At 48.5% G+C, this 26529-nt stretch overlaps 1 protein-coding gene and 1 long non-coding RNA gene across 4 annotated transcripts; one reads left to right on the top strand and one right to left on the bottom strand.

The window, feature by feature from the left end:
* Nucleotides 1-1508: 1508 nt before the first annotated feature.
* LOC138417618 (uncharacterized) lies at nucleotides 1509-4730 on the bottom strand. The gene is made up of 2 exons (XR_011248227.1): nucleotides 4369-4730; nucleotides 1509-4262 (listed from the first exon to the last, which is right to left on the bottom strand). It is a non-coding gene; the product is annotated as an uncharacterized lncRNA (long non-coding RNA).
* TRIB3 (tribbles pseudokinase 3) lies at nucleotides 3692-15174 on the top strand. 3 transcript variants are annotated; one of them, XM_069548253.1, is made up of 5 exons: nucleotides 4023-4141; nucleotides 5787-5988; nucleotides 7705-7995; nucleotides 11560-11852; nucleotides 13879-15174. In XM_069548253.1, the coding sequence occupies exons 2-5, from the start codon at nucleotides 5851-5853 to the stop codon at nucleotides 14366-14368; spliced, it is 1212 nt and encodes a 403-aa protein (XP_069404354.1). In that variant the 5' UTR covers nucleotides 4023-4141; nucleotides 5787-5850; the 3' UTR covers nucleotides 14369-15174. The 3 variants fall into 3 exon arrangements, with proteins under 3 accessions (XP_069404355.1, XP_069404354.1, XP_069404353.1); XM_069548252.1 differs by having other exon boundaries at nucleotides 4064-4199; XM_069548254.1 differs by lacking the exons at nucleotides 4023-4141; nucleotides 5787-5988 and adding an exon at nucleotides 3692-3994.
* The last annotated feature ends 11355 nt before the right edge of the window (nucleotides 15175-26529 follow it).

The raw sequence follows: 26529 nt of genomic DNA, 5'->3' as shown, positions 1-26529 counted from the left end.
GAGGCTCAAGATTGTTTGGCATCTTTGTTGTAGACTCAACAGGCTCTTCACATTTTGCTATACTCCTTGGATTCTGAGCCAAGGATTCTTAGTCTCAGTATGACAGCATTTGCTGCAGGTAACTATTGACCATTTAATGGGGCTAGGGCGACTGACAGGCTTCCTAGGTGGCTTCATGGTAAAGAATCCACCTACCAGTGCAGGATCCACAGGAGACACAGGCTCAACCCCTGGGTCAGGAAGATCCCCCGGAGGAGGAAATGGCAACCCCCTCCAGTATTCTTGCCAGGAAAATTCCACGGACAGAGGAACCTGGAGGGCTGCAGCCCTTGGGGTCACAAAGAGTCAGACACGACTTAGTGACTGAGTATGCACACAGGCACAGGTGACAGAGGAACTGAACTTTTCATTTTTTTGAATTTTAAGTTTAAAACAAGTGAAACAGTTTCTCCATTAAACACAACTTAACTGTTTTGATACTTTAACTTACTATAACCACTGACAATTTTACTTTAGTCACTGACAGTTAGCTTCCATGTTGATTTGTATCCAAACTAAGTGTAAAATATATGCCAGATTTTAAAGTTTTATTTATTTTTGTGTGTGCTGGGTCTTTGTTGCTGTACACGGGCTTCCTCTGGTTGCGGCGAGTGTGGGGCTACTCTTCATCGCAGAGCGCCAACTCCTCACTGCTATGGTTTCTCTTGCTGCGGAGCACTGGCTCTGGGCTTGCAGGGTCAGTAGTTGTGATGCGTGGGCTTAGTTGCTCCTCGGCATGTGGAATCTTCCCACATCAGGGATCAAATCTATGTCCCTTGCATTGGCAGGTGGATTCTTTACCACTGAGCCATCAGGGAAGTCCTATACCAGATTTTGAAGACATTACTATGAAAAAAATTTAGGTTATCTCGTTAACAATTTTTCACCATCTGTTGAAATGATCATAAGCTATATATATATATACATACACAAATAGGATCAAATAGACTATATTATGCATAATTGAAAATTTGAAACTACATATTCAGTTCATGCTGTGTTCTATTGAAAAGTCCTGGTCTAGAGAATTGGGATTTGATACCTCTAACTGTAGGTCCCCAGACCTGGGGTCCATGCCCAAGGTACAATTCCAGTGACCATACCACAAGTGTTAGAGGAGGCTGTCAGGTTGCAAAGATTGTGAAATGTCCCTGGACACTGTGGGGACTGGAGTCAGTTGCCCCAGATTCAAATCTCAGATCTGCCTCTTATAATAAGCTGGGTGGTCTTGACTCATCTGTAGACTAGAAGTGACACTGCCCATTTTACAGTTCTGTAAGTGCCCCAGGGCCATTGCACATACTTTTTCCTCTGTCTCTTCTCACATGCTTCCACTCCCTATCTTTTTTAAGATCTTAGTTTAAATATCACCTTCCTGATAAGTCTTACTAAAAATAGCCACCTCTCAGTCTTATCTGATAGAGAATAAATCTATGCTATTTATTTAAGAAAACACATGATGCATAATCTATTTTAAATGATTCTGGTTTATTGATTTTATTTTCCTGAGAGATGTCTGTCTCCTCCACTGATTTATAAGATCAGTGAGGGCAGGGATGAGTTGGTCTGGTCATTGCTGAGTTCCCAGCACTTGGATCAGGGTCTGACACAGCATGAAACAAAAGTTATGACTGTATAAGCAAACCCAGCCACAGCTTGATTTCAGAGAGGTGTTGGGAAAACAATATGCCAATCTTTCCTTGCCCTCTAGAGCTGTGGATGTGTACATAGGAGTCTAGGTCCTGGTGTAGAAAATGAGTTCATTCATTCCTCCCAGGTTTGGGAGTCTCCAGGGTTAAATGGAGAAGGCAATGGCAACCCACTCCAGTACTCTTGCCTGGAAAATCCCATGGAGGGAGGAGCCTGGTGGGCTGCAGTCCATGGGGTCGCTAAGAGTCGGATACGACTGAGCGTCTTAACTTTCACTTTTCACTCTCATGCATTGGAGAAGGAAATGGCAACCCACTCCAGTGTTCTTGCCTGGAGAATCCCAGGGACGGGGAAGCCTGGTGGGCTGCCGTCTATGGGGTCGCACAGAGTCGGACACGACTGAAATGACTTAGCAGCAGCAGCAGGGTTAAATGAGACCTGAGAACAGCCTCCTGCTGTGCCCTGAAGACTCTGAGACACAGGTGAGCTGGTCCCTGGAGGTCTGCAACCAGGGAAACAAAGGTGACTCCACTTGCCTCCCATTAACCTCTGCCTGCAGGAGTTATTTTTTTTGACATTGGTGATTTCAAACATCATGGCCTTAAGGAGACTGGACTCTCTGGGGCTGCATAGGGATGCTTCACCAAACAGCAAGTGGCACCGGGGCTTCCCAGCCTGGGGTGCAAGTCCTATTATACGTACCATTCCTCTCTAAGCCTCTACAGTCTCCCACTCTGTTTACTGAGCTTCCACCATTCGGTGGTAAAGAATCTGCCTGTGATGCAGGAGACACAGGTTTGATCCCTGGGTCGGGAAGATCCCCTGGAGAAGAAACTGGCAACCCATTCCAGTTTTCTTGGCCGGGAAAATCCCATGGACAGAGGAGCCTGGTGGACTACAGTCCTTGGGACAGCAAGAGTCAGACATGACTTAGCGACTGAACAGCAGCAGCAGCGTGCCACAGAGTTCAAAGCAATTGACAGGTGTTAACTTATTTAATCCATTTCCTGACGTAGCACAGTGGGTTTGGCAGAGTTAGAGTCTGGGCTCACTTACGCAGACTGGTTCCAGAGTTTTGTTGTTGTTGCTCAGTCGCTCAGTTGTTCATCCGACTCTTTACGACCCCAAGGACGGCAGTATGCCAGGCTTCCCTGTCCTTCACCATCTCCCGGAGTTTGCTCAAACTCATGTCCATTGAATTCGTGATGCCATCCAACCACCTCATCCTCTCTCGTCCCCTTCTCCTCCTGTCTTCAATCTTTCCCACAAGGGTCTTTTCCAACAAGCTGGCTCTTCACACCAGGTGGCCAAAGTACTGGTGCTTCAGCATCTGACCTTCCAATGAATATTCAGGGTTGATTTCCTTTAGGAGGGACTGGTTTGATCTCTTTGCAGTCCAAGGGACTCTCAAGAGTCTTCTCCAACACCACAGTTTGAAAACATCAGATTCCAGGGTACTTCCTCTTAACTTCCAGGCTACAGTGCCTGCATCAAGTGAGTGCTGTGAAGCCCACTGGACCCCAGGCCTCTCCAGGGCACCACAATGGTTCTGTTGAGCCGGGAGTCAGCCCCTAAGTCTGTGGTCTTTGCAAAGCTCCTGGGTTGTTTCCTCATAGCTGGGCCTCAGGCTGCCCCTTACTAGAATGGGGAGAATGGAGCTTCCTGCTGGCCCAGGGTTCTCCTAAACAATCAATAAAGCACTGGTGGGCTTTATTACCAGGGAAGTACCCAGGGAACTGTTAGGGTTTGCTTTTTTTCTCCTCCACCCATCCTGAGAAAGGGTGTTCTTCCTTCCATTTAACAGATGGGAAGACTGAGACTCAGAAAAGCAAAATGCTTTTTCCAAGGTGATAGGGAGAGCCAGCCTCTGGCATCGCTTTCAATCTTCGACCGCTGAGCGGGAGGGGTCGGGGGTGGAGGCAAAACACCCCTAGAGGGCCATGGGGAGGGGTTCCGGGACAGCTAGCTGTTCGCGGAGGGGCGGGGCGCGCTTGGAGGTGACAGGCGGTGGGGGCGGGGCTCGGGGGGGAGGGATGGTGCAATCCCCGGCCTGAGGGCATCAGGCGGTGGCTGATTAACTCAGGTTTACATCACCCGGGCCGGAGCTGGAGCCCTGCTCTCCGCGCTCCCGAGACACTCGCAGCGGAAGCGGCGGCGGCTCCGCACACGTCCGGCTGCTAGGAACGGAGGCCAGAGCCGCACCCGGAGCCGAGCTCGGCGGCGGCGGAGCAGCACGGGCCCCCGAGGGGTGCCAGGCGACCCTGAGCTCTTTCTGCGCCAGGACCCCGCCGCGTGCTAGGGCAAGGTACTCGGTGGGGGCGGGAGGGGCGGGCAGGCGGGGCGGCTGAAGTTGCCGCGAGTGACACACACACACACACACAGACACACACAACTTTTAAGGAAGCCCGCCGTCCAGGGAGCGACGCTGGCTGAGTGTTCCCGCTGGGTCCAGGTGACGCGGCTCCGCAGGGCGCGGGGTCGCCAAGTGTGGCCGATCTGGCTGCAGGACGGTAGATCCCCTCGGGGCGGGGAGGAGTGTCCCGGCGAGGAGGGTGTGCGCGGTCCGAGTCTGTCTGAGTGTGGGGAGGGCAGGAGAGGTGTGTGGTTGGGTGCGGGGAGGTCCGTGGTTGGGTGCGGGGAGGTCTGTGGGGTCCCTGGGTGTCGGGTGGTCCTGAGTACCTGTGAGAGTGTTCGTGAGGATTGCCGGAGTCCGCGTGGGCCGGTGGGTTCCGGGTGGGGCCGTGCGTCCGAGGACCATGCGGAGGCCTGGGCACTGGGCGGCAGGTACTGGCCGTGCCGGGACGCGCTGGGGTGCCTGTGGGCGGGGCGGGTGCGGGGTCAAGGGCGGCCTGGACGCTGTGCGAGTGCACAGATGTGCCGGGTCTGATGACCACCGGTTCGCCAGCTGTAGGATGCGCGCGTATTCTGTTTCTGCCAATGGTGTGTGGTATGCCTGTTGATTCTGGGGTGTGCGGGCAAGGCCGCTTATCTCAGCGCCAGGGCCCAGCCTCCTTCCCTTTGCCGGTCCCCTCCCAGTCCTCTAGCAGCCCCTCGGTTTCCGCTCAACCTTCTGCTGGGGGTCGCGGGCGGGGACCTAGCGGTACTCCTGCCGCCGTGCCGCTTCCGCTCCCAAGGGAGGAGCCCAGCTGCTGAGGGTGTGGCGAGTCCGCCCACTGCCTTCTCGGTGGGAACTTGGGGTGGGGGTGGGGGGTACAGACTGAGCGTGTGGCCTTGTTGGTATCCGTCCTACAGTCGTGAGTATAGTTGGGAGAGCTCTCGGTGCGTGTGCTTGCACCCTTGCCGGTGGAGGGCCAGCTGTGTGTCCCGTGGCGGGCCGGTTTGGACGAATGTGCCTGGGAGGGGCGCGTGTACACCTGTCTGCCCTGGGTTATGTGACTATGTGTGTTTGGTGTGACCCACCCTATTCCCCTGAGAGGGTCAGGGACCAGCAAGAGGTAGAAACTAGGGGCTGCCTGCATCCTACTGCAGAGATTCTAATCTTGCCCTGTGGCCTGCAAATTCCTATATTCATCTATAAACTCAGTTACCCCATCTGTCCAGTGGAGCTCATCCCGAGCAGGACCAGACCCTGAGCCCTAGATAAGGCCAGAGCAGCTTGGGGTACAGATGTAGCCATGGGAGAGTCACTCCAGGGAGTCTCGCTTTGCAGGACACAAAACATCTACACACCTAGGGATCAGCTTGCTTTACTTTTGGAAGAACCAGTGCAGTAAAGAGTGTTATCCTAGCCTCATCCCTGAGGAAGTTTCTGAGACTCCCAAAGGTAGCACTTCAGCATCTTCAGCTATGAATAATAATAGTAATGAGACAATGGTAGTGACCATTTCCTGAATTAACAGTGCCTGGCAGTGACAAGTGGAGAAGGCAATGGCACCCCACTGCAGTACTCTTGCCTGGAAGATCCCGTGGACGGAGGTCCCTGGTAGGCTGCAGTTCATGGGGTCACTAAGGGTCGGACAGGACTGAGCGACTCCACTTTCACTTTCACCCTGCAACAGGGCCATGTTAATTTATTTGTACTTTCATTTCATCATCACAAAATCTTACGGGCTTTGCATCCTGTTTCCACTTTACAGATGAGGCACAGAAAGTCTGAAAAACTTGCCTAGGGCTATCCAGCCAGGAAGGGTCAGAGACAGAATGAAATCCAGGGAATATCTGATGACAGCCACCCCCTACTGCATTCTCACCAAAACGGGATTATGCCTTTTCATTCAAGATGGTGGCTCCCTCCCTCCCAAGGCAGCCCATGCATTTGGGAGCAGCAAGACTGGAGAGGTGGGCATCAGCCTGAGAACTGTCTCTGAGTGATGTTCCCTCTAATCCTACCTGGGACTGTTGGGAAGGTCTTTACTTGGCTGCAGTCCACTGTCCTTAACACCTCATACCTGAGCTCCTTGTTCCTCCCCTGGAGCCTGGATGGGTGGGCAGATGGGTCCTGGAGAGAACCTTTCTGCCCTAACATGCCATTGCCCTCTCCTCTTCGCACCACACTGGCACACAGTGACATAGCTGTGTGGGGGCGAGGTGGGGGGAGGTGCTTCCTGTGCAGTTGAGTAACTGGATCCTGGGGCTTCCAGCCACCTTGCCTCCCTGCCTCATTCTCACCTGATGGTAAAACTGAGCTGGCTGGTGGACTAACTCCACACGTAGATCCTGTGATTCTGGTAGCTCTTTGGCCATCGGTTGATTGCAGACGAAGTTCACATTTGAGAAAAGAAATAAACTCCATCTGTTTTGAAGTACCCAAGCACTAAATAAATGTAGAATCTTTATTTTAAAATACTGAAATTGAACATTCCCTTGCCTCCCTACTAAATCCCTTCCATTCCTGGAGTCTCCCAGAAGGCCAGAAGCTGCTGTGGCCAATTTAGCCTGGGTTCTTCTAGACCTTTTCCTGTGCGTTTACGCACCTGTGTATACAAATAGGGCTTCTCTGATGGCTCAGATGGTAAAGAACCTGCGTGCAATGCAGGAAACCCACATTCAACCCTGGGTTAGGAAGATCCGCTGGAGAAGGGAACGGCTATCCACTCCAGTATTATTGCCTGGAGAATTCCATGGACAGAGGAGCCTGGAGGGCTATAGTCCATGGGGTCACAGAGAGTCAGACACAACTGAGCTACTAACACTTTCACACATATCATATTACACACTTGTGGGGTTTTTAAACAAATGAGATCATTTCATGTATTTCAGAGCTAGCTCTGTTCACTTGACAATACGTTTAGTCATTCCAGAAACATCCATTCATATGTACATTCAGTATATACATCATTCATGCATCATCCTTCATCATCCATTCTCCTCCTCTCCCTCCTCCCATTCCTCCCTCCCTTTCAGAGGTAATAACTGCCTGTGCTACAGCACTCAACAGAGACAGTACAAAGTCTCTTTCTCTTCTCACCAATCATCAAGTCCATCTCTCCTCTGCACTTATTTTTTTTTCACTTAACAGTTCACTCTGGAGATTTTTCCAATTAGCACATAAAGGATTTCCTCAATCTCTTAAATGGCTATAACTATTTTACGTATGGTGAAATATAATGTATTTAACCAGTCCTAACAATGGATGTTTAATTGATTCTATCATATGGGCTGTAGGAATAACTTTGTACTAGCACCATTGCATCAGTATATAGAGAGTTCTTGAGCATTTTTTAGAGCTGTATAGTATTCCACTATGTGGCTGTATCATGATGGCTTGACCAACCTCCAACTGCTCGACATGTGGGAGAGTGTCCTACTTTTTGCTGTTAGACACAAGACACTGATGAGCAGCCTTTCATGTATTTAATTTTTTTTGGTGAGCATTTTATTTGGAAGATAAATTCTCAAAAGTGGGACACCGAGTCAAGGGTATATGCTTTTGTTTATTTAATGCACACTGCCAAGTCACCCTTCATAAAGGCTGTGCCAGTGTAACCTCCCACCAGCAGAGGAAGAGAGGAGCCGAGTAGCCTGACTTCAGTGCCTTTCTCCCCTTCTTTCTAGATGCGAGCAAGCCCTCTGGCTGTTCCAGCAAATGCCCCCTCCAGAAAGAAGCGGTTGGAGCTGGATGATGACCTAGACACTGAGTGTCCCAGCCGGAAGCAAGCTCGAAGTGGGCCCCAGCCCAGGCTACCCTTGTGCCCGCTGAACCTGAACCCACCACCAGCTCCTGTTCATGCTCCCAATGTGACCACTCCCTCCAGGCTTGGACCCTATGTTCTTCTGGAGCCCGAGGAGGGGAGCCAGACCTATCGAGCCTTGCACTGCCCCACAGGCATGGAGTACATCTGCAAGGTACATGTCCCGGAGGCCATCTCCATGAGCATCACGAGGGCTGGGAAAAGGCTTTGGCTCCAAAGAATTGCCAGGGCTGAGGGCCCCTTATATTAATTTAGTTTGTGTTTACTGGGGAAGCACGCCGTGAATACCCAGCTCTCTGGGGAAGCAGCCAGTGAATACCCAGGCCAAGCCGACACCAGAAAGGTAAACCAGATGGTCCCAGCCCTGGGGGAATACAGAGCTTAGGCTGTATAGTGTGATAAATGTTGTTGGGGTGAGGCTTAGGGGCCAGAAGTGCAAAGAGAAACCTCTAGTATATTAGAAAGCAGAGTCAGAAAAGGCTGAGGAGGAGTCAGCCAAGGAGAAGTGGGAAAAGGGGGTTGCAGGAAGGGGAAATAGCTGTCAGAGGCCAAGAGAAGTGAACATGGCACTTCAGAGCATGAAAAGGACTTCGTTATGGCTAGAGCGGGAAAGGGATGCAGACAGGGCTGACAGACGAGAGCTGGCAGCCGCGGATTGTGAAAGCATTACGAAGAAGCCCCAAGAGGCTGTGGGGAGCCACTGAAGGTATTTGCACCAGGGAAGGATGAGATATGGTAGACATTAGAACTCCTGGGACCATGGAGGTCATTGGGCCTACTCGTGACCATTTTATAGATGGAAAAACTGAGGTCAAGAGAGAAGGGCCGTGTATAAAGCCACATGGCATCAGACATGGATCCTAGGGCAAGATCCAGGGTTCCTGACAGAAATCAGGGTTCTTGACAGAATTCAGGCAATAGGCAGAGCCTCGTGACCCCTACAGGACACTGCCAGGTCTCAGCCCACAAGGACAGAGATGAGAAAGCATTTGTTGCTGTTGTTTTAGTTGCTAAGTCATGTCCGATTCTTTTGCAACCCCATGGACTGTAGCCTGCCAGTCTCCTCTGTCCGTGGGATTTCCCAGGAAAGAATACTGGAGTGGGTTGCCATTTCCTTCTCCAGGGTATCTTCCCAACCCAGGGATCAAACCTGCATTTCCTGCACTGGCAGGCAGATGCTTTACCACTGAGCCACCGGGGAAGGCCCTGAGAAAGCATAATCGTAGGTATTTACTGTGCACGAGGTACTCTATTGATCATGCAGTCTGCATCCTCTCTAATATTCACACAGTCTATGAGGTAGTTACTATTATAGGGCCCATTCTACAGAGAGAGGACAGGTTCTGAGGCTCAGAAAGCTGTGGTTACTCGAAAGTGAAAGTGTTTAGTCAGTCAGTTGTGTCTGACTTTTTTCGACCTCTTGGACTCTAACTCACCAGGCTCCTCTGTCCATGGAATTCTCCAGGCAAGAATACTGGAGCGGGTAGCCACTCCCTCCTACAGGGGATCTTCCCAACCCAGGGATCAAACCTAGGTCTCCTGCATTGCAGGCAGGTTCTTTACTGTCTGAGCCACCCAGGAAGCCCGGGGGTTACTTGCCACCTCACAAAGCCAGGAGGTGTCAGAGCTGAAATTGGGCCAAGGCAGGTTCAACCCAGAGCCTTGGACCTCATGCTAGGACAGGTGGTTCAGATACAAGCAGGGCAGGTTTGCTCTGGCGGGCAGAGGTAAGGAGGATAGGGGAGACCCAGGTACACAGGGAGGGGCGGAAGGGAGCTGGGACTCCTTGGGAAGGCACAGAGAGGCAGGGGGACTGACGCCTCCATCCAGTTGGCTGGGGGATGAGGGGAAGAAGCAGCAGTGGCTCCTGTTCCTGCTCATGGGGGTGCAGTGGGCGGGGCCACATCTGGACATCAGACACCAGCTTACCTGGGCTCTGGCCGCTTGATGCAGGTTCCGAGGTCTACCCCAGGTGTTCTGGGGAACCCATGAACTCTGGGTCCCCTTCCTGTAGCATCACAGGTTTTTTCTGGTCCATACTGAAAGGCATGACCATGGCAAGCTGAAGTCAGAAGCTTTCACATGACCCCAGATACCCAGGAACATTTAGGGCAATCTACTGGGAGTGCCTGTCCGTACACCCAGCGTGAACTGTGGGAGCTGACCTTCTGTTTCCACATTGCCTAGGCTTTTCTGGTTGGCATGTAGAAAGATCAACATCCTGTCTTTCTAGGCTATCGCCTTATTCATTAATTCAACAAACCCTCAGTGAGCACTTGTATACTCCGTGCATCATGCAATATGCACCACATATGGCTAAAAAGTGGGCCAAGCTGTGCCACCACAGTTCATGCTGCAGGTGAATAAGTAACACATGTATCAGGTGATCTTAACTGCTACAGAGAAAAACTAGGAGCTAGGAGAAAGGGGAGAGGGAAGGGGAGAAGGTGCAGGTGATCTTAGGTGGGAAGTCCACCTTGGAGGAGGTGACTTGAATAGTGTCTTGAACTGGGGGAGCCAGCCCTGTGGGTATCTAGAGGAGAATGCTCAGGTAGCAGGAAAAGCAAGTGTAAATGCTCAGAGGCAGGGATGCGCTTGCCTCTCTGATTTTTAAAAAAGTCTCCGTCTGTGAATTGTCTACTCAAAGCCACCCCAATTGCTTTAAGACATGTACTTACATCTTTTCATGGATTAAATGTGTATATGCTTTATTTATTTTTATTGGCTATATGTCCTAGACAATATGACAAGCAAAGGGTTTAAAGGCAGATAAACCAAAGTGCATAGACTGCTCTGCCAGTGATGAGCCATGTGGCTTCCAAGTCACCATCTTCTGAACATCCTTTCAGGACTATGGAATGGCTTCCATCTAATGTCCATAAGCCCCTAGCATCTTTCCCCATAACTTCACCATGCTCACCACAGGCCCCACCTTCCTTCACATTCCAGCCACACTGAGCTTTGGCTGGGTTTCTGGAGCAGCTCAGTTTCTTTCCTACTTCAGGGCCTTGGCACTGCCTGTGCCTCCCACCCGGAAAGCTTACTCCTTGGGCATCTCAGTCACTCAGGTCACTTCCCCAGAGTCCCTTCTGGACTATACTTTCTAAAATAGGTGTCTCCTGCCAAAATATTCTTGATTCCAGCATTCCTTTGCAATGCTCATCAGAATTTGTAAGTATTTAGTTTTTTGGCCTGTTTAACTGTCTCATGTATTGGACTGTGGGCACCAGGAGGGCAGGGACCGTGGCTGTCAGTCAAGTTATAGTCCCAGTGGCAGGCACAGGTGGGCATTCAATGCCTGCTTGTGGGATGAAGGAAAGGGTGGGTGGGAAGTGAATGCTAGAGAATGGTAGCCATGATGGATGATGAGGACTTAACGTTACTTCTGTATTGTCTGCTCTTCCAGATTCCTCTTGTTTTAGTTACTTTTGTTCTGGTTACCTGATATCTTTTTGAATTATCTCAAGTTTAAGAGTACATGAGCTTGTAGCTAAGAGCACAGATGATGGAGAACAGGGATTTAAATCCCAGCTCTGCTCCTTGCTGGTCACGCAGCCCTCAGCTTGGTCAGTATTGAGTGACATGCAGTGGAAGCGCTGGGCACAGGGCCCAGCCCACAGTAGTGCCTAAGGGATGGGCTGTGACCTGCTGCAAGGCCGGCCCCTGCTGCCTGCCCCCTGGAGTCCCCACCCATGCTCACACCACGCTCTGCCCACAGGTGTACCCGGCCTGCGAGAGCCTGGCGGTGCTGGAGCCCTATAGGAGGCTGCCCCATCACGGCCACGTGGCCCGGCCGGCGGAGGTCCTGGCCGGCACGCAGCACCTCTACGCCTTCTTCCCGCGGCCGCACGGGGACATGCACAGCCTGGTGCGCCGCCGGCGTCGCCTCCCGGAGCCCGAGGCCGCCGCGCTCTTCCGCCAGATGGCCGCCGCCCTGGCGCACTGCCACCAGCACGGGCTGGTCCTCCGCGACCTCAAGCTACGGCGCTTCGTCTTCACCGACCGGGAGAGGTGAGTGTGGCGGCCGAAGAGGCCCCTCAGTTTGGCCTTGACTGATGTTCTGGTCACGCTTAGATTGAGGTGATGCATTTTTTGGCAAGAATACCACAGAAGCCATGGGGCCTTCTCAGCCGGTTCTATCAGGAGATTCAGGCTGTTGAGGGGAACTACTGAGATGTTAACCTTGGTCTTTGGTTCCAGTGGCTTCTGCCAAGTTGTCTATTGGAAGGCTCCTAATTTACCCTTTGTGTACCTTGGGTAATTTTTTGTCATTGTTATTAAAAACCTTGAGGGTTTTTAAGGCTTTATGTGTGAATATCCTGTTTCTGCTCACACTTTTGCCCACTAATTTCACCTGCCATCCATTCTATAGCAGCTACGCTTATGATATTTGCCTAAGGGTGGTTTTCTTTTCTTTTTAAAAATTTTACTATTTATCTGGCTGCACCGAGTCTTAGTTGCAACATGTGTGATCTAGTTCCCTGATTAGGGATTGAACTCTGGGCCCCCTGCATTGGGAGCGTGGAGTCTTAGCCACTAGACCACCAGGGAAGTCCGTGAAGGTGGTTTTTCCTTTTAAAGATGGTATTTCCTTTTACATTTTATACTAAAATGACCATGCTTTGAGTAACAATTAGAATGTAAGTTTTATAATGATTTTTAAGCTAATATGCAGCTTTTCAAATAATTTCAAGCTTAAGGTGAGTACAACACCCCCAGACCTCCCAGAAGTGAGAAAAGTGCTTTCTTCCCTTTTCAAGGCAAAAGTTTGAGAAGCACCATCAGTAAATGATAGATAATGGAATCATCCTGGGGCCAAATTCTGGCTCTACTTCTTTAACCTGCAGTTTTGCCTTGAGCAATAGCTTCATCTGCCTGAGCCTTGACTTCTTTATCTGTAAAATGGGCCAATAATGCTGTCATCTCTGCTCACCCTCAGTGCAGTGATTGACAGGACTGGTCAGCATTTTCAGACCAGCACCCAGGAAGTAGTGCCACAGGAATAAGATTAGTAGCGATGGCAATGCTATGCTTACTATTAAAGTAATCTAGAGCACTCTGTGGGAGTTATTTAAAGCAGAAGTTGCTAAGGTTGGTCCACATACACTTTTTTTTTCCTTTGCATCCCATACCTGTTCATTTGTGGGTTTTTTTGTTTTGTTTTTTGCTTGTCTCCTTTTCTTTCTTTCTTTCTTTTTAGTTGAAGGATAATTACAGCGGTGTTGGTTTCTGCCATACATCAATATGGGTCATGTTTGTTTGTGTTTTTAATTGAAATTGGTTGCCAACTTTTTAAAACCTGTTTTTTTTTTTTCTTTAAAATATGATTTCTGGGTTCTTTTGTGGAAAAGGGGTTCCATGGAGGCACCCTGGGAACCATATGAGCCGCTTGTAGCCCTGGCTCTGGGCAGGAGAGAGCCAAGGTTCAGTCTCAGTCCTGCTCCTTTGGCTACAAAATGGCATCTTCCTCACAGGCTGCATGAGGGTGAAATGAGGTGTGACAGATACAGCCTTAGCTCAGGGTGAGGTACGCTGTGGACACTCCCAAATATTAACTGTAGGTTTGTGCTGAGCCGGTTAGCACAGTCCCCACTTCCTGTTTCTCATTTTGTTTCCTGCCTAGACCCCAAGTTTGCATCTGGCTTCAGAGAGTTTTAATGCCCTCAGCCCCTCAGCACAGCCCCACTTCCCCAGCCCCCAAGTCAAGGTTCAGGCAAGTGAAGCCATCACTCAAGGCCAAATTGCAAGTTAACAAGTAGAACCTGAATTTGACCCCAGAGACATTTGGAAAAATGTGTTCCTCTCAGAGTCCTAGTTCAGATTTAATTGCTGTGTGACCTTGAGAAATGAATAAACCTCTCTGAGCCTAGATTTCCTCATCTGTAAAATGAGATCAGCCAACCAGCCTCACAGGACTGACTCATGTCTGACAAATGCCAGCTGGTACTGGGGAACTGTGTGCCACTCAGGTGGAAATGTGGGGTGGTAGAAGGAGGGGTGTCCCACTAGCTGACTCCCTGTCTCTCTGCCTGTGTAGGACGAAACTGGTGCTGGAGAACCTGGAAGATGCCTGTGTGCTGACTGGGCCTGACGACTCCCTGTGGGACAAGCACGCATGCCCAGCCTATGTAGGCCCCGAGATCCTCAGTTCCCGAGCATCCTACTCAGGCAAGGCGGCAGATGTCTGGAGCCTGGGTGTGGCACTCTTTACCATGCTGGCCGGCCGCTACCCCTTCCAGGACTCAGAGCCTGCCCTGCTCTTTGGCAAGATCCGCCGTGGCGCCTTTGCCCTGCCTGAGGGCCTCTCGGCCCCCGCCCGCTGCCTGGTCCGCTGTCTCCTCCGAAGGGAGCCAACTGAGCGGCTCACGGCCTCGGGTATCCTGCTGCACCCTTGGCTGCGGGAGAATGCCATCCCTGCAGCCCCACCTCGGTCCCGCCACTGTGAGGCTGACCAGGTGGTCCCTGAAGGGCCGGGGCTGGAGGAAGCAGAGGAGGAGGGAGAAAGAGAGATGGGTCTCTATGGCTGATGTCACCAAACTGGACTCTCAGCTGCAGACAGCGGGTTGAGTCTGGGGTATCTCTAAGCTCTCTTCTGCCTCTTTGAGCTGAGCCAAACCTTAAGTGCCTTCTGGGAGGGAGAGAGAAGGAGGTGTGTGCAGAGCATGCTGGACACACACACCTGTGCAGATGAGCTCATGCCCCACTGAGTCCTCCTCAGGAGCTCCTTGTGCCAAGCCCTGTTCTGGATGCTGGGAACACAGCAGTGAATGACAGAGACAAAGTCCTGCTCAGAGCTGACAATACTTTCCATGCCCATGAGTCAGTGTCTACACTGAGCACCCACAGTGCAGGGGTTGGCATGGACTCGTGCTGATGCCCAGGCACCTCTGACGTGGGACAGACCCTGTCACAAACAACCCAGCTGCCTTTGTATCTCATGCCTTTTCAGAGGAATGGAAGCATCCCTGTGCCAAAGGCTCCAGGCCTCTCCCCTGTGATTCAGGACCCTAGAACCCAGACCAGGCTGGGAATTGTCCTCCCAGCAGCTCTGTCCTCTTGGCCAAGGGCTTCTCCATCCAGGCTTGAGTGAAGGATTTGGGCTGGAAGATCAGGAGTGCAAACTGTGAGGCTGGTCCTCATCTTACTGAAAGAGTAATTTGGAGTGAGGGTCCAGGCCTGTCCACCTCTGTTTACCAAGCACCAAGGCCAGGCAAGTTCTGTCCCCTGGCCTCCTGGAAAGTCTCAGGTTCAGGACCCTACTTTAACACTATGGGTTTATATGCCATGAGTATGTATTTTTTATCTTGTGCCTCATAAAGAAATTATGAAATGCTGTCATCTCTCTTGGATATTTCATCCATCTTCTCCTCCCCATCTCTTATGAGTTTTCCGTGCATCTGAAACCAGCTTCAGGGTGAAAGGTCAGAGGCCTTGTGTGTCAATCTCAGCTGAGTGGTTTGTGAGAATAGAAGACCCAGTGGGTCTTCTCTCATTCACTCTGTTCTTTCTGGATGTTCTGATGTCTCAGGGTACTGTTTGACTGCAAGTCACTGAAATCTTGAGTTAAAGTGGAGAGAAAGAAGGAGACGAACGAGGAAGTCAACAGGCAGGGAGGGAATGGGCTTCAGAGCTCATTTATTCATCTGGTACAGTTGGTAAATAATCTGCCTGCAATATAGGAGAACTGGGTTCAATCTCTGGGTCAAGAAGATTCCCTGGAGAAGGAAATGGCAACCTACTCCAGTACTCTTGCCTGGAAAATCCCATGGAAAGAGGAGCCTGGTGGGCTACAGTCCCTGGGGTCACAAGAGTCGGATACAACTTGATGACTAAACCACCACGGAGCTGTTAGAAAGGAGCCTGGCTCCCCATGTTCATTCTGTCTTGGCTCTGTTGTCCCAGGTAACTGCTGGCACAATGGCTACAACCATCTGTGGGGTCACCTAAGACAGACCCAAGACCAGAGGAAGGGGGAGGGTGGTACCTGAGAACTCTTTACTCTGGAGTCAGGCTGCCTGGAATTCAATCTTGGCTCCAACACTCACTAGCTGTTTGACCCTTGACAAGTTTCTTAACCACTCTATACTGCAGAGACTTCATCTGTAAAATGAGAGATAATAGTACCTAACCCAAGAAAGTTGAATGGATTATTTTATTTAAAGCACTTAGAATTAACAGTGCCTGGCAATGGCAAGTGGAGAAGGCAGTGGCACCCCACTCCAGTGCTTTTGCCTGGAAAATCCCATGGACGGAGATGCCTGGTAGGCTGCAGTCCATGGGGCCGCGAAGAGTCAGACACGACTGAGTGGCTTCACTTTCACTTTCCACTTTCATGCATTGGAGAAGGAAATGGCAACCCACTCCAGTGTTCTTGCCTGGAGAATCCCAGGGATGGGGGAGCCTGGTGGGCTGCCATCTCTGGGATCGCACAGAGTCGGACACGACTGAAGCAACTTAGCAGCAGCAGCAGCAGCAGGCATAACCGGCCCTCAATCAGAGTTAGGTATTTCTCTCTATAGCTTTTCTATGGGATGAGGAAAGCTTTCCTAGGAGCATTCTGAACAGACTTGCCCACATTCCTCATTGGCCAGACCTGGGCCATGTGCCTTCTCCTGATCAATCACCAGCAAGGGAAATGCAGTTATGCTAATTATCATGTCAATTCTCCAGCAGTTTCCCTGGGGCTCATGCTACATATAGGGAGTTGGGATGGTGGGGGAAAGATGCTTGCACAAAACCAAATTCTGAGAGGGAGGAGGAATGGGAAAAAGTGCAGAGGAAGAGAACTGCAGAAGCTCCCTCAATAGCTTGCTAACTGCAGACAAGTTTTTGCCTTGAAGCAGGAGATTTTGCCAAGTCCACTCTGAGGCAGCTGTGTGAGAACTATCACATAAAAGTGTAAATCCTCTCTCACCAAGCAATGCACATAGCCACACCCCTGGCTGCAACTAGTAGGGACTTTCATGTTCTGTTTGTATTCTTTGGATGATCACTGTGTAAGAGATTTACAATATCAGAGGTAATGCATATGTGTTACTGGGAGGGAGGAACTGTTAGACATTTAATTGGGGATTTTCTCTGCAACTGGGAGCTAAACACAAAAGATCACACCGTGACCTGCCCAATTATTCATTCAACTAGCAATTCAACAACTATTCCTAATGCCAGTTGTAAGGTAGGCCCCAGAGAGATGGATGCAACATGGTCATGCCCTCATGGACTTCAGTCCAACAGAGAAGACAGATGTTAAACAGGTAACCACACAAATGAAGAAATTAATTCTATCTGTGGTATGTTCTTTGAGGCAAAGACAGGCATCACCACTGTATCCCGTTCTCCCATACGTGCCCTTTCTTCCCTTTCAGCCAACGGGACAAGTTCTGACCAATAATGTGTGTGTAGAAGTGACATAAGCGTGGTCACTTCTGGGCTGAATCAATTGAGAGCTGGTAGGCCTCCATACCAGTCTTTCCCTTCCACCTTAGGCCTCATGTTCCCTTAGCTATAAGACAGAGGAGATCCAACCAGTCTATCCTAAAGGAAATCAGTCCTGCATATTCACTGAAAGGACTGAAGCTGAAACTCCAATACTTTGGCCACCTGATGCAAAGAACTGACTCATTTGAAAAGACCCTGATGCTGGGAAAGATTGAAGGCGGGAGGAGAAGGGGACAACAGTGGGTGAGATGGTTGGATGGCATCACCGACTCAATGGACATGAATTTGAGTAAACTCCGGGAGTTGGCGATGGACAGGGAGGGCTGGCGTGCTGCAGTCCATGTGGTCGCAGAAAGTCAGATACGACTGAATGACTGAACTGAACTGAACCAAGAGGAGGAATACCAGATTCACACTGGATTTTACTGAGCAAGAAACGAAGCTTCCTGTGTTAAGTCTACAATTTGGAGTTTGTCTGTTGGGCACTTAGTGTTAATTACCAAGAATAAGAAAAACTTGCTACAAGAGAAGGAAGGAGAATTCTCTTCCCGGGTAACTAGGCTGTATCAGTCTTTGCTGCTTTACAACTCCCTAAACATCATGGTTTGTGATTGTCTGGGTCAACAATCAATGTGATGCTGGTCACTCCTGCAATTGCAGACAGTAGACAGCTCCACGGGGCAGCTCAGCCTCACTCACTTGTTTCCAGGGAGCCTCAGCTGGGGAGGATCACTTCTGCTCCATGTGGTCTCAGTGCCGGCTCCTTCATGTGGTGGTTTTGGGGTTTCAAAAAGCAACAAGGAGACTTCACTGGTGGTCCAGTTGTTAAGCATCTGACTGCCAATGCAGGGGACACGGGTTCAATCCCTGGACTGGGAAGGTCCTACATGCCCAGGGGCAACTAAGCCCCTGTGCTGCAACTGCTAAGCCTGCTCTCTAGAGCCCTCGAGCTGCAACTACTGAAGTCTGTGTGCCTAGAGTCTGTGCTCTGCAATGGGAGAAGCTGCTGTAATGAGAAGCCCCTGCACCACAAAGGGTAGCTTCCTCTCTGCAAAAAAATAGCCCCCCGCTCACCACAGTTAGAGAAAGCCCACGTGTAGCAATTAAGACCCAGCACAGCCAAAGATAAATAAATACATAAATAATAATACTGATAAAAACAATTTCCCTAGGTGATGCTGTTGAGCATCCAAGTTGGAGAACCTCTGTGTTTGGAGAAAGCCTGCCTCCTCGGGGACTCAGAGAACTCATGTTAGCTCCTCTCTGTGTCTGTAAAATTGGTATAACCTGGGCATAAATTCTACCTGCCTGTGATGCTAGGATGGGCTCACAGATGTGGGGAGCTTTACTGGGTCAAAATCTGAACCACAACCTCAGTTGTGCCAGCTTCCCATGGAAAGAGGCATAGCCCTATTCCGTCCTTGCTCCCTCTCCACTCACCCTGTTTTGTGGTTCTTCACAGCACTTAGCACCACCTGGCAGGACATTCTCCTCTGTTTGTCTGTGTAGGTTTCATAAGTCTAAGTATCTGCTTCGCTTACAATTGTCTCCCTGACTCCAATAACAGTGCCTGGCACACAGAGCAGCCCAATAAATGTTTGTGAGTAAATGTGCAGATCCTACATGCCCAGAGCAGAGCCAGGACACTTATTAGGCATGGTTAATGTTTACTGGGCACATATGACATGCCAAGCATGGTTCTAAGTGCTTTATGTGCCTTATCTCATTTGATATGTGATAGCCAGATGGCCCTCAGTGATCCGTAGCACCTGGTATCCATGGGTTTGTATCATTCCCTCCTACCCCAAGCTGGGGTGACAGTAACTAATAGGAAACTAAAAATAAAGAGCATGACTTTAAGGATAGACCATATATTATGGCTTCTTCCTTGCTCTTCTGGATCATCTATTCTAGGAAAAGCCAAATGCCACGTTGCTAGGACACTCAAGTAGCCTATGGAGAGATGCATGTGACAAGGAACTTATGCATTCTACAATAACCAGCACCAACCAAGTCTGTGAGTGGGCTTTACTCCTCCAGCTTCAGTCAGGCTTTCAGATAACTGAAGCCCCAGCCAACATCTTAACTATACCTCCTGAGAGACCTTGTGCTCAAACTACCTATGAAGCTGCTCCTGAAATCCTAGCGATAGGAGCTCTGTGAGATCTTCACATTTATTATTGGCATCCCCAGTGGCTCAGATGGTGAAGAATCTGCCTGCTAAGGCAGGAGACCAGAGTTCGATCCTTGATTCAGTAAGATTCCCCTGGAGAAGGGCATGGCAACCCACTCCAGTTTTCTTGCCTGGAGAATTCATGGACAGAGGAACTTGGCGGGCTACAGTTCATGGGGTCACAAAGAGTTGGACACGACTGAGCGACTAACACACACATAGGACTGAACCCAGGCTTGCATGATTACAGAGTCTATCCAGTGAGGTGAAGGATGTCCAAACTGAATGCAAACTCTTCCCTTGAAGGAACAAGGCTACAACCAGAACACTGAAAGAAATGCATCTGCCTCCAGTACAAATGTGTTCTGGCTGAGAGGAACGTGAACCTAGGAAACCAGCAGGCTCAGAAGAGAAAAGCCAACAGGAGTGAAAACCAGCAGAAACAGACACTCAGAGTTCAGATAGCAATACTATCAGATACATATGATAAAAGAGAAATACTTAATGCACTTAAATCTATAACAAGCTTGAACTATTTCTAAAGTATAAGAAGTTATATCAAGTAATGTAATGATGAAAACCTAAATGGATTTGAACTTCTAAAATGAAAAATACAGTAACCAAAATAAAACATTCAACAGATGGGTTAAACCACAGATTAGATGTGGCTACGAGGGAACTAGTGAGATAGAAAGCAGACATCAATCACAGATTTAAGAGAGTCCATATGTTTTTACACACAGACACATCATAGTGAAAATGCACAATACCAAAGACAGAGATTTTAAAAGCAGTCAGAGGGAAAAGAAAAAAACAGAGATTACTTTCAAAAGAATAGCAGTACAACGGGGATGAACCTCAAGAACATTATGCTAAATGGAAGAAATCAATCACAAAGAACCATATATTGTAAGATTAAATTTATATAAAGTGTCCAAAATAGGAAATATTATAGAAACCAAAAGTAAACTAGTGCTGGGGGGTAAGAGAGTAGGAGATAGAGAGTGTCTGCTAATGGATACAGGGTTTCTTTGGGGATGGTAAAAATGTTCTAAAATGAGATGGAGATAGTTGCACAACTCTGTACTAAAAACCATTAAATTGTACACTTTAAATGGGTGGATCTTTTATAATTTATTTATTGGTAAAGCTATTTAAAGAAGGAACAGCAGTTAGACTGACAGGTGATGATGTCTCAACACCAACCATGGAAGTTGGAAGACAACAGAATGCTATCTTCAAGGTGCCCAGCTAGAACTCTATATCCAGGAAAAATGTCTATCAAGAGTGAGGAAGCCCAAGGGTTTCCATGGTGGTTCAGTGGTAGAGAGTCAGCCTGCCAATGCAGGAGACATTGTTTCAATCCCTGATATGGGAAGATCTCACATGCCAAGGAGCAACTAAGCCCGTGGCTCACAACGGTTGAGTCTGTGCTCTAGAACATGGGAACCACAACTACTGAGTCTTTGCACTGCAACTCCTGAAGCACCCTAGAGTCGGTGCTCCATAACAAGAGAAGCCGCTGCAGTGAGAAGCCCGTGCAGCTCAACTAAAGAGTTAGCCCCACTCAATGCAAACAGAGAAAAGCCCGCACGGCAGTGGAAACCCAGCATAGCCAATGAATAAATAAATAAAATTATTTTTTAAAAAGAGTGAGGTCTAAATAAAGATTTTTCAAACAAAAACCAAGAAAGTTTGTCACCAGAAGACTAACCCCACAGGGAATTCTAAAACAGCAGTTCTCAAATTTGTCTTTTCATTAGGCTCACCAGAGAACATTAAAAGCTCCTGATGTCTGGGCCTACCCCAGACATTCTGATATCAGTTGATCTGAGATATCAATCTGGGCATAACATTTTTAAAAGTTCCCCAAATGATTCAAAAGTATACCTCAGGCTGAGAACCTCTGTTTTGGGGGATCTATTTCAGGCAAAAAGAAAGTGATCCCAGAAGAAAGTCTGAGATTCCTTCATTCATTTAACATAATCTGTGGGGACCTATCAGGTGCTGGGAAATGTGACTAGACACCAGGAACACAGCAATGAGCAAACAGACAAAGGTCCCTACCCTCTGAAAGAAGGAAACAGACAAAAACAAAAACAAGATAAAGAAGTAAAATATGCTATTAGATAGTAATATATGCTTTAGGAAAAAGTGAACCCAAGAAGGAAAAGATAATGTTGGATGTATGTGCATGTGTGTGAAATTTCAGATAGAGTGGACAGGAAAAGGCTTTTGGTAAACGATATAAAGACTTTTGGCTAAAGACATAAAGGGCAAGAACAAGCCATGAAGATATCTGGGCTATGGGAAGTGCAAAGGCCCTGAGATGGAAGGGTGTCTGCCTTGTTCCAGGATCTGGAGGCCAGCGGGTGGACTGAGCCAAGGGGAGAGTAGTCAGAGGAGCCACAGCACTCTGCAGGTCTCGGGAGGACCTTCGCTTTTACTTTGAGAAAGATGAAGCCTATGGGGAGTGTTCTGACAGGTGGCATGGCTTGATTCTAACAGGGCCTCCGGCATCTGGGTGAAAGCGGACCTTAGTGACCAAAAGGGGATGCAAAGAGCCTACTCAAGAGGCTGGAGCATGGTGCTGGAGGAAAAAGGATGGAGGTGGATTGGGATGGTGGGTGGAGGAGGTGAGAGGTGACAGATTCTGGATCTATTCTGCAAGCGGATCCCATAGGATCTGCCAATCTACAGGATGAGGGGCGGGAGAAATGTTCAAGGGTGGGAAGACAGGAGGATGTGAAGAGCTTCCAGCCTGTGTCCAGCAAAAGTAAACTTCATTCAGTTCAGTTCAGTCGCTCAGTTGTGTCTGACTCTTTGCGACTCCATGAATCGCAGCACGCCAGGCCTCCCTGTCCATCACCAACTCCCAGAGTTTGCCCAAACTCATGTCTATCGAGTCGGTGATGCCATCCAGCCATCTCATCCTCTGTCATCCCCTTCTCCTCCTGCCCTCAATCCCTCCCAGCATCAGAGTCTTTTCCAATGAATCAACTCTTAGCATGAGGTGGCCAAAGTATTGGAGTTTCAGCTTCAGCATCAGTCCTTCCAATGAACACCCAGGACTGGTCTCCTTTAGGATGGACTGGTTGGATCTCCTTGCAGTCTAAGGGACTCTCAAGAGTCTTCTCCAGCACCACAGTTCAAAAGCATCAATTCTTCGGCGCTCTGCCTTCTTCACAGTCCAACTCACATCCATACATGATGACTGGAAAAACCATAGCCTTGACTAGACGGACCTTTATTGGCAAAGTAATATCTCTGCTTTTGAATATGCTATCTAGGTTGGTCATAACTTTTCTTCCAAGGAGTAAGTATCTTTTAATTTCATGGCTGCAATCACCATCAGCAGTGATTTTGGACACCCCCCAAAATAGTCTGACACTGTTTCCACTGTTTCCCCATCTATTTCCCATGAAGTGATGGGACTGGATGCCATGATCTTCGTTTTCTGAATGTTGAGCTTTAAGCCAACTTTTTCACTCTTTCACTTTCATCAAGAGGCTTTTTAGTTCCTCTTCAATTTCTGCCATAAGGGTGGTGTCATCTGCATATCTGAGGTTATTGATATTTCTCCCGGCAATCTTGATTCCAGCTTGTGCTTCTTCCAGCCCAGCATTTCTCATGATGTACTCTGCATAGAAGTTAAATAAGCAGGGTGACAATATACGGCCTTGACATACTCCTTTTCCTATTTGCAACCAGACTGTTGTTCCATGTCCAGTTCTAACTGTTGCTTCCTGACCTGCATACAGATTTCTCAAGAGGCAGGTCATGTGGTCTGGTATTCCGATCTCTTTCAGAATTTTCCACAGTTTATTGTGATCCACACAGTCAAAGGCTTTGGCATAGTCGATAAAGCAGAAATAGATGTTTTTCTGGAACTCTCTTGCTTCTTCAATGATCCAGCAGATGTTGGCAACTTGATCTCTGGTTCCTCTGCCTTTCTAAAACCAGCTTGAACATCTGGAAGTTCACGGTTCACATATTGCTGAAGCCTGGCTTGGAGAATTTTGAGCATTATTTTACTAGCATGTGCTGCTGCTGCTGCTGCTGCTAAGTCACTTCGGTCGTGTCCGAAACTCTCTGCGACCCCAGAGATGGCAGCCCACCAGACTCCCCCATCCCTGGGATTCCCCAGGCAAGAACACTGGAGTGGGTTGCCATTTCCTTCTCCAATGCATGAAAGTGAAGTCGCTCAGTCGTGTCCGACTCTTAGCGACCCAAAAGACTGCAGCCTACCAGGCTCCTCCATCAATGGGATTTTCCAGGCAAGAGTACTGGAGTGGGTGAGATGAGTACAATTGCGCAGTAGTTTTATTGCAGGAATGGGGACCCCTTCCAGGGTCCGGACCTGGGCTCTTGTCTAACACTTGGAAATGAATTGTCCGAGGAGACACATGTGTGATGAAGCAAGAGACTTTATTGGGAAAGGGCACCCGGTGGAGAGCAGTAGGGTAAGGGAACCCTGGAGAACTGCTCTGCCACCGTGGCTTGTAGTCTCGGGTTTTATGGTGATGGGCTTAGTTTCTGGGTTGTCTTTGGCCAATCATTCTAATTCAGAGTCTTTCCTGGTGGCACACGCATCGCCCAGCCAAGATGGATGCTAGTGAGAGGGATTCTGGGAAGTGGACGGACATGCGGTATCTCCTTTTGACCTTTCCTGAACTCTTCCGGTTGGTGGTGGCTTACTAGTTCCGTATTCCTTACCAGGATCTCCTGTCATAAAACAACTCGTGTGAATGGTTACTAAAGGGCCTGGCCAGGGTGGGTGGGCGGTTTCAGTCAGTGTGTTTCTCCTAAAAGTGTGAGCATTCTTTGGCATTGCCTTTCTTCGGGATTGGAATGAAAACTGACATTTTCCAGTCCTGTGGCCACTGCTGAGTTTTCCAAATTTGCTGGCATACTGAGTGCAGCACTTTCACAGCATCATCTTTCAGGATTTGAAATAGCTCGACTGGAATTCCATCACCTCCACTAGCTTTGTTCGTAGTGATGCTTTCTAAGGCCCACTTGACTTCACATTCCAGGATGTCTGGCTCTAGGTGAGTGATCACACCATCGTGATTATCTGGGTTGTGAAGCTCTTTTTTGTACAGTTCTTCTGTGTATTCTTGCCACCTCTTCTTAATATCTTCTGCTTCTGTTAGGTCCATACCATTTCTGTCCTTTATTTTGCCCATCTTTGCATGGTATGTTCCCTTGGTATCTCTAATTTTCTTGAAGAGATCTCTAGTCTTTCCCATTCTGTTGTTTTCCATTTCTTTGCATTGATCGCTGAAGAAGGCTTTCTTATCTCTCCTTGCTTGTCTTTGGAACTCTGCATTCAAACAGGATTATTTTTCCTTTTCTCCTTTACTTTTTGCTTCTTTTCTTTTCATAGCTATTTGTAAGGCCTCCTCAGACAGCCATTTTGCTTTTTTGCATTTCTTTTCCATGGGATGGTCTTGATCCTTTTCTCCTGAACAATGTCAAGAACCTCTGTCTATAGTTCATCAGGTACTCTGTCTATCAGATCTAGTCCCCTAAATCTATTTCACACTTACACTGTATAATCGTAAGGGATTTGATTTAGGTCATACCCGAATGGTTTAGTGGTTTTCCCTACTTTCTTCAATTTAAGTCTGAATTTGGCAACAAGGAGTTCATGATCTGAGCCACAGTCAGTTCCAGGTCTTGTTTTTGCTGACTGTATAGAGCTTCTCCTGAAAGAGATGGGAATACTAGAGCACCTGACCTGCCTCTTGAGAAACCTATATGCAGGTCAGGAAGCAACAGTTAGAACTGGACATGGAACAACGGACTGGTTGCAAATAGGAAAAGGAGTATGTCAAGGCTGTATATTGTCACCCTGCTTATTTAACTTCTATGCAGAGTACATCATGAGAAATGCTGGGCTGGAAGAAGCACAAGCTGGAATCAAGATTGCTGGGAGAAATATCAATAACCTCAGATATGCAGATGACACCACCCTTATGGCAGAAATTGAAGAGGAACTAAAAAGCCTCTTGATGAAAGTGCAAGAGGAGAGTGAAAAAGTTGGCTTAAAGCTCAACATTCAGAAAACGAAGATCATGGCATCCAGTCCCATCACTTCATGGGAAATAGATGGGGAAGCAGTGGAAACAGTGTCAGACTATTTTGGGGGGGGGTCCAAAATCACTGCTGATGGTGATTGCAGCCATGAAATTAAAAGATACTTACTCCTTGGAAGAAAAGTTATGACCAACCTAGACAGCATATTGAAAAGCAGAGATATTACTTTTCCAATAAAGGTCCGTTTAGTCAAGGCTATGGTTTTTCCAGTGGTCATGTATGGATGTGAGAGTTGGACTGTGAAGAAAGCTGAGTGCCGAAGAATTGATGCTTTTGAACTGTGGTGCTGGAGAAGACTCTAGAGAGTCCCTTAGACTGCAAGGAGATCCAGCCAGTCCATTCTGAAGGAGATCAGCCCTGGGATTTCTTTGGAAGGACTGATGCTGAAGCTGAAACTCCAGTATTTTGGCCACCTCATGTGAAGAGTTGACTCATTGGAAAAGACTCTGATGCTGGGTGGGATTGGGGGCAGGAGGAAAAGGGGATGAGAGAGGATGAGATGGCTGGATGCCATCACTGACTCAATGGACGTGAGTCTGAGTGAACTCCAGGAGTTGGTGATGGACAGGGAGGCCTGGCGTGCTGCGATTCATGGGGTCTCAAAGAGTCAGACATGACTGAGCAACTGAACTGAACTGAACTGACAGAGCTCTATCTTTGGCTGCAGAGAATATAATCAGTCTGATTTTGGTGTTGACCATGTGGTGATGTCCATGTGTAGAGTCTTCTCTTGTGTTGTTGGAAGAGGGTGTTTGCTATGACAAGTGCATTCTCTTGGCAAAACTCTATTAGTCTTTGCCCTGCTTCATTCCACATTCCAAGGCCAAATTTGCCTGTTACTGCAGGTGTTTCTTGACTTCCTACTTTTGCATTCCAGTCCCCTATAATGAAAAGGACATCTTTTTTGGGTGTTAGTTCTAAAAGGTCTTGTAGGTCTTCATAGAACCGTTCAACTTCAGCTTCTTCAGCGTTACT

The sequence above is a fragment of the Ovis canadensis genome, chromosome 13 (genome assembly GCF_042477335.2).
Source record: "Ovis canadensis isolate MfBH-ARS-UI-01 breed Bighorn chromosome 13, ARS-UI_OviCan_v2, whole genome shotgun sequence".
In the NCBI taxonomy this organism is placed as follows: Eukaryota; Metazoa; Chordata; class Mammalia; order Artiodactyla; family Bovidae; genus Ovis; species Ovis canadensis.
This window is presented reverse-complemented; position numbering and strand designations above follow the sequence as displayed.

Bases quoted from the DNA above. Each gene is read 5' to 3' on its own strand.
- TRIB3 (XM_069548253.1), top strand. From the start codon at position 5,851: ATGAAATCCAGGGAATATCTGATGACAGCCACCCCCTACTGCATTCTC. The intron at 7,996-11,559 runs GTACATGTCCCG...CTCTGCCCACAG, and splicing joins GCATGGAGTACATCTGCAAG to GTGTACCCGGCCTGCGAGAG. The intron at 11,853-13,878 runs GTGAGTGTGGCG...CTGCCTGTGTAG, and splicing joins GTCTTCACCGACCGGGAGAG to GACGAAACTGGTGCTGGAGA.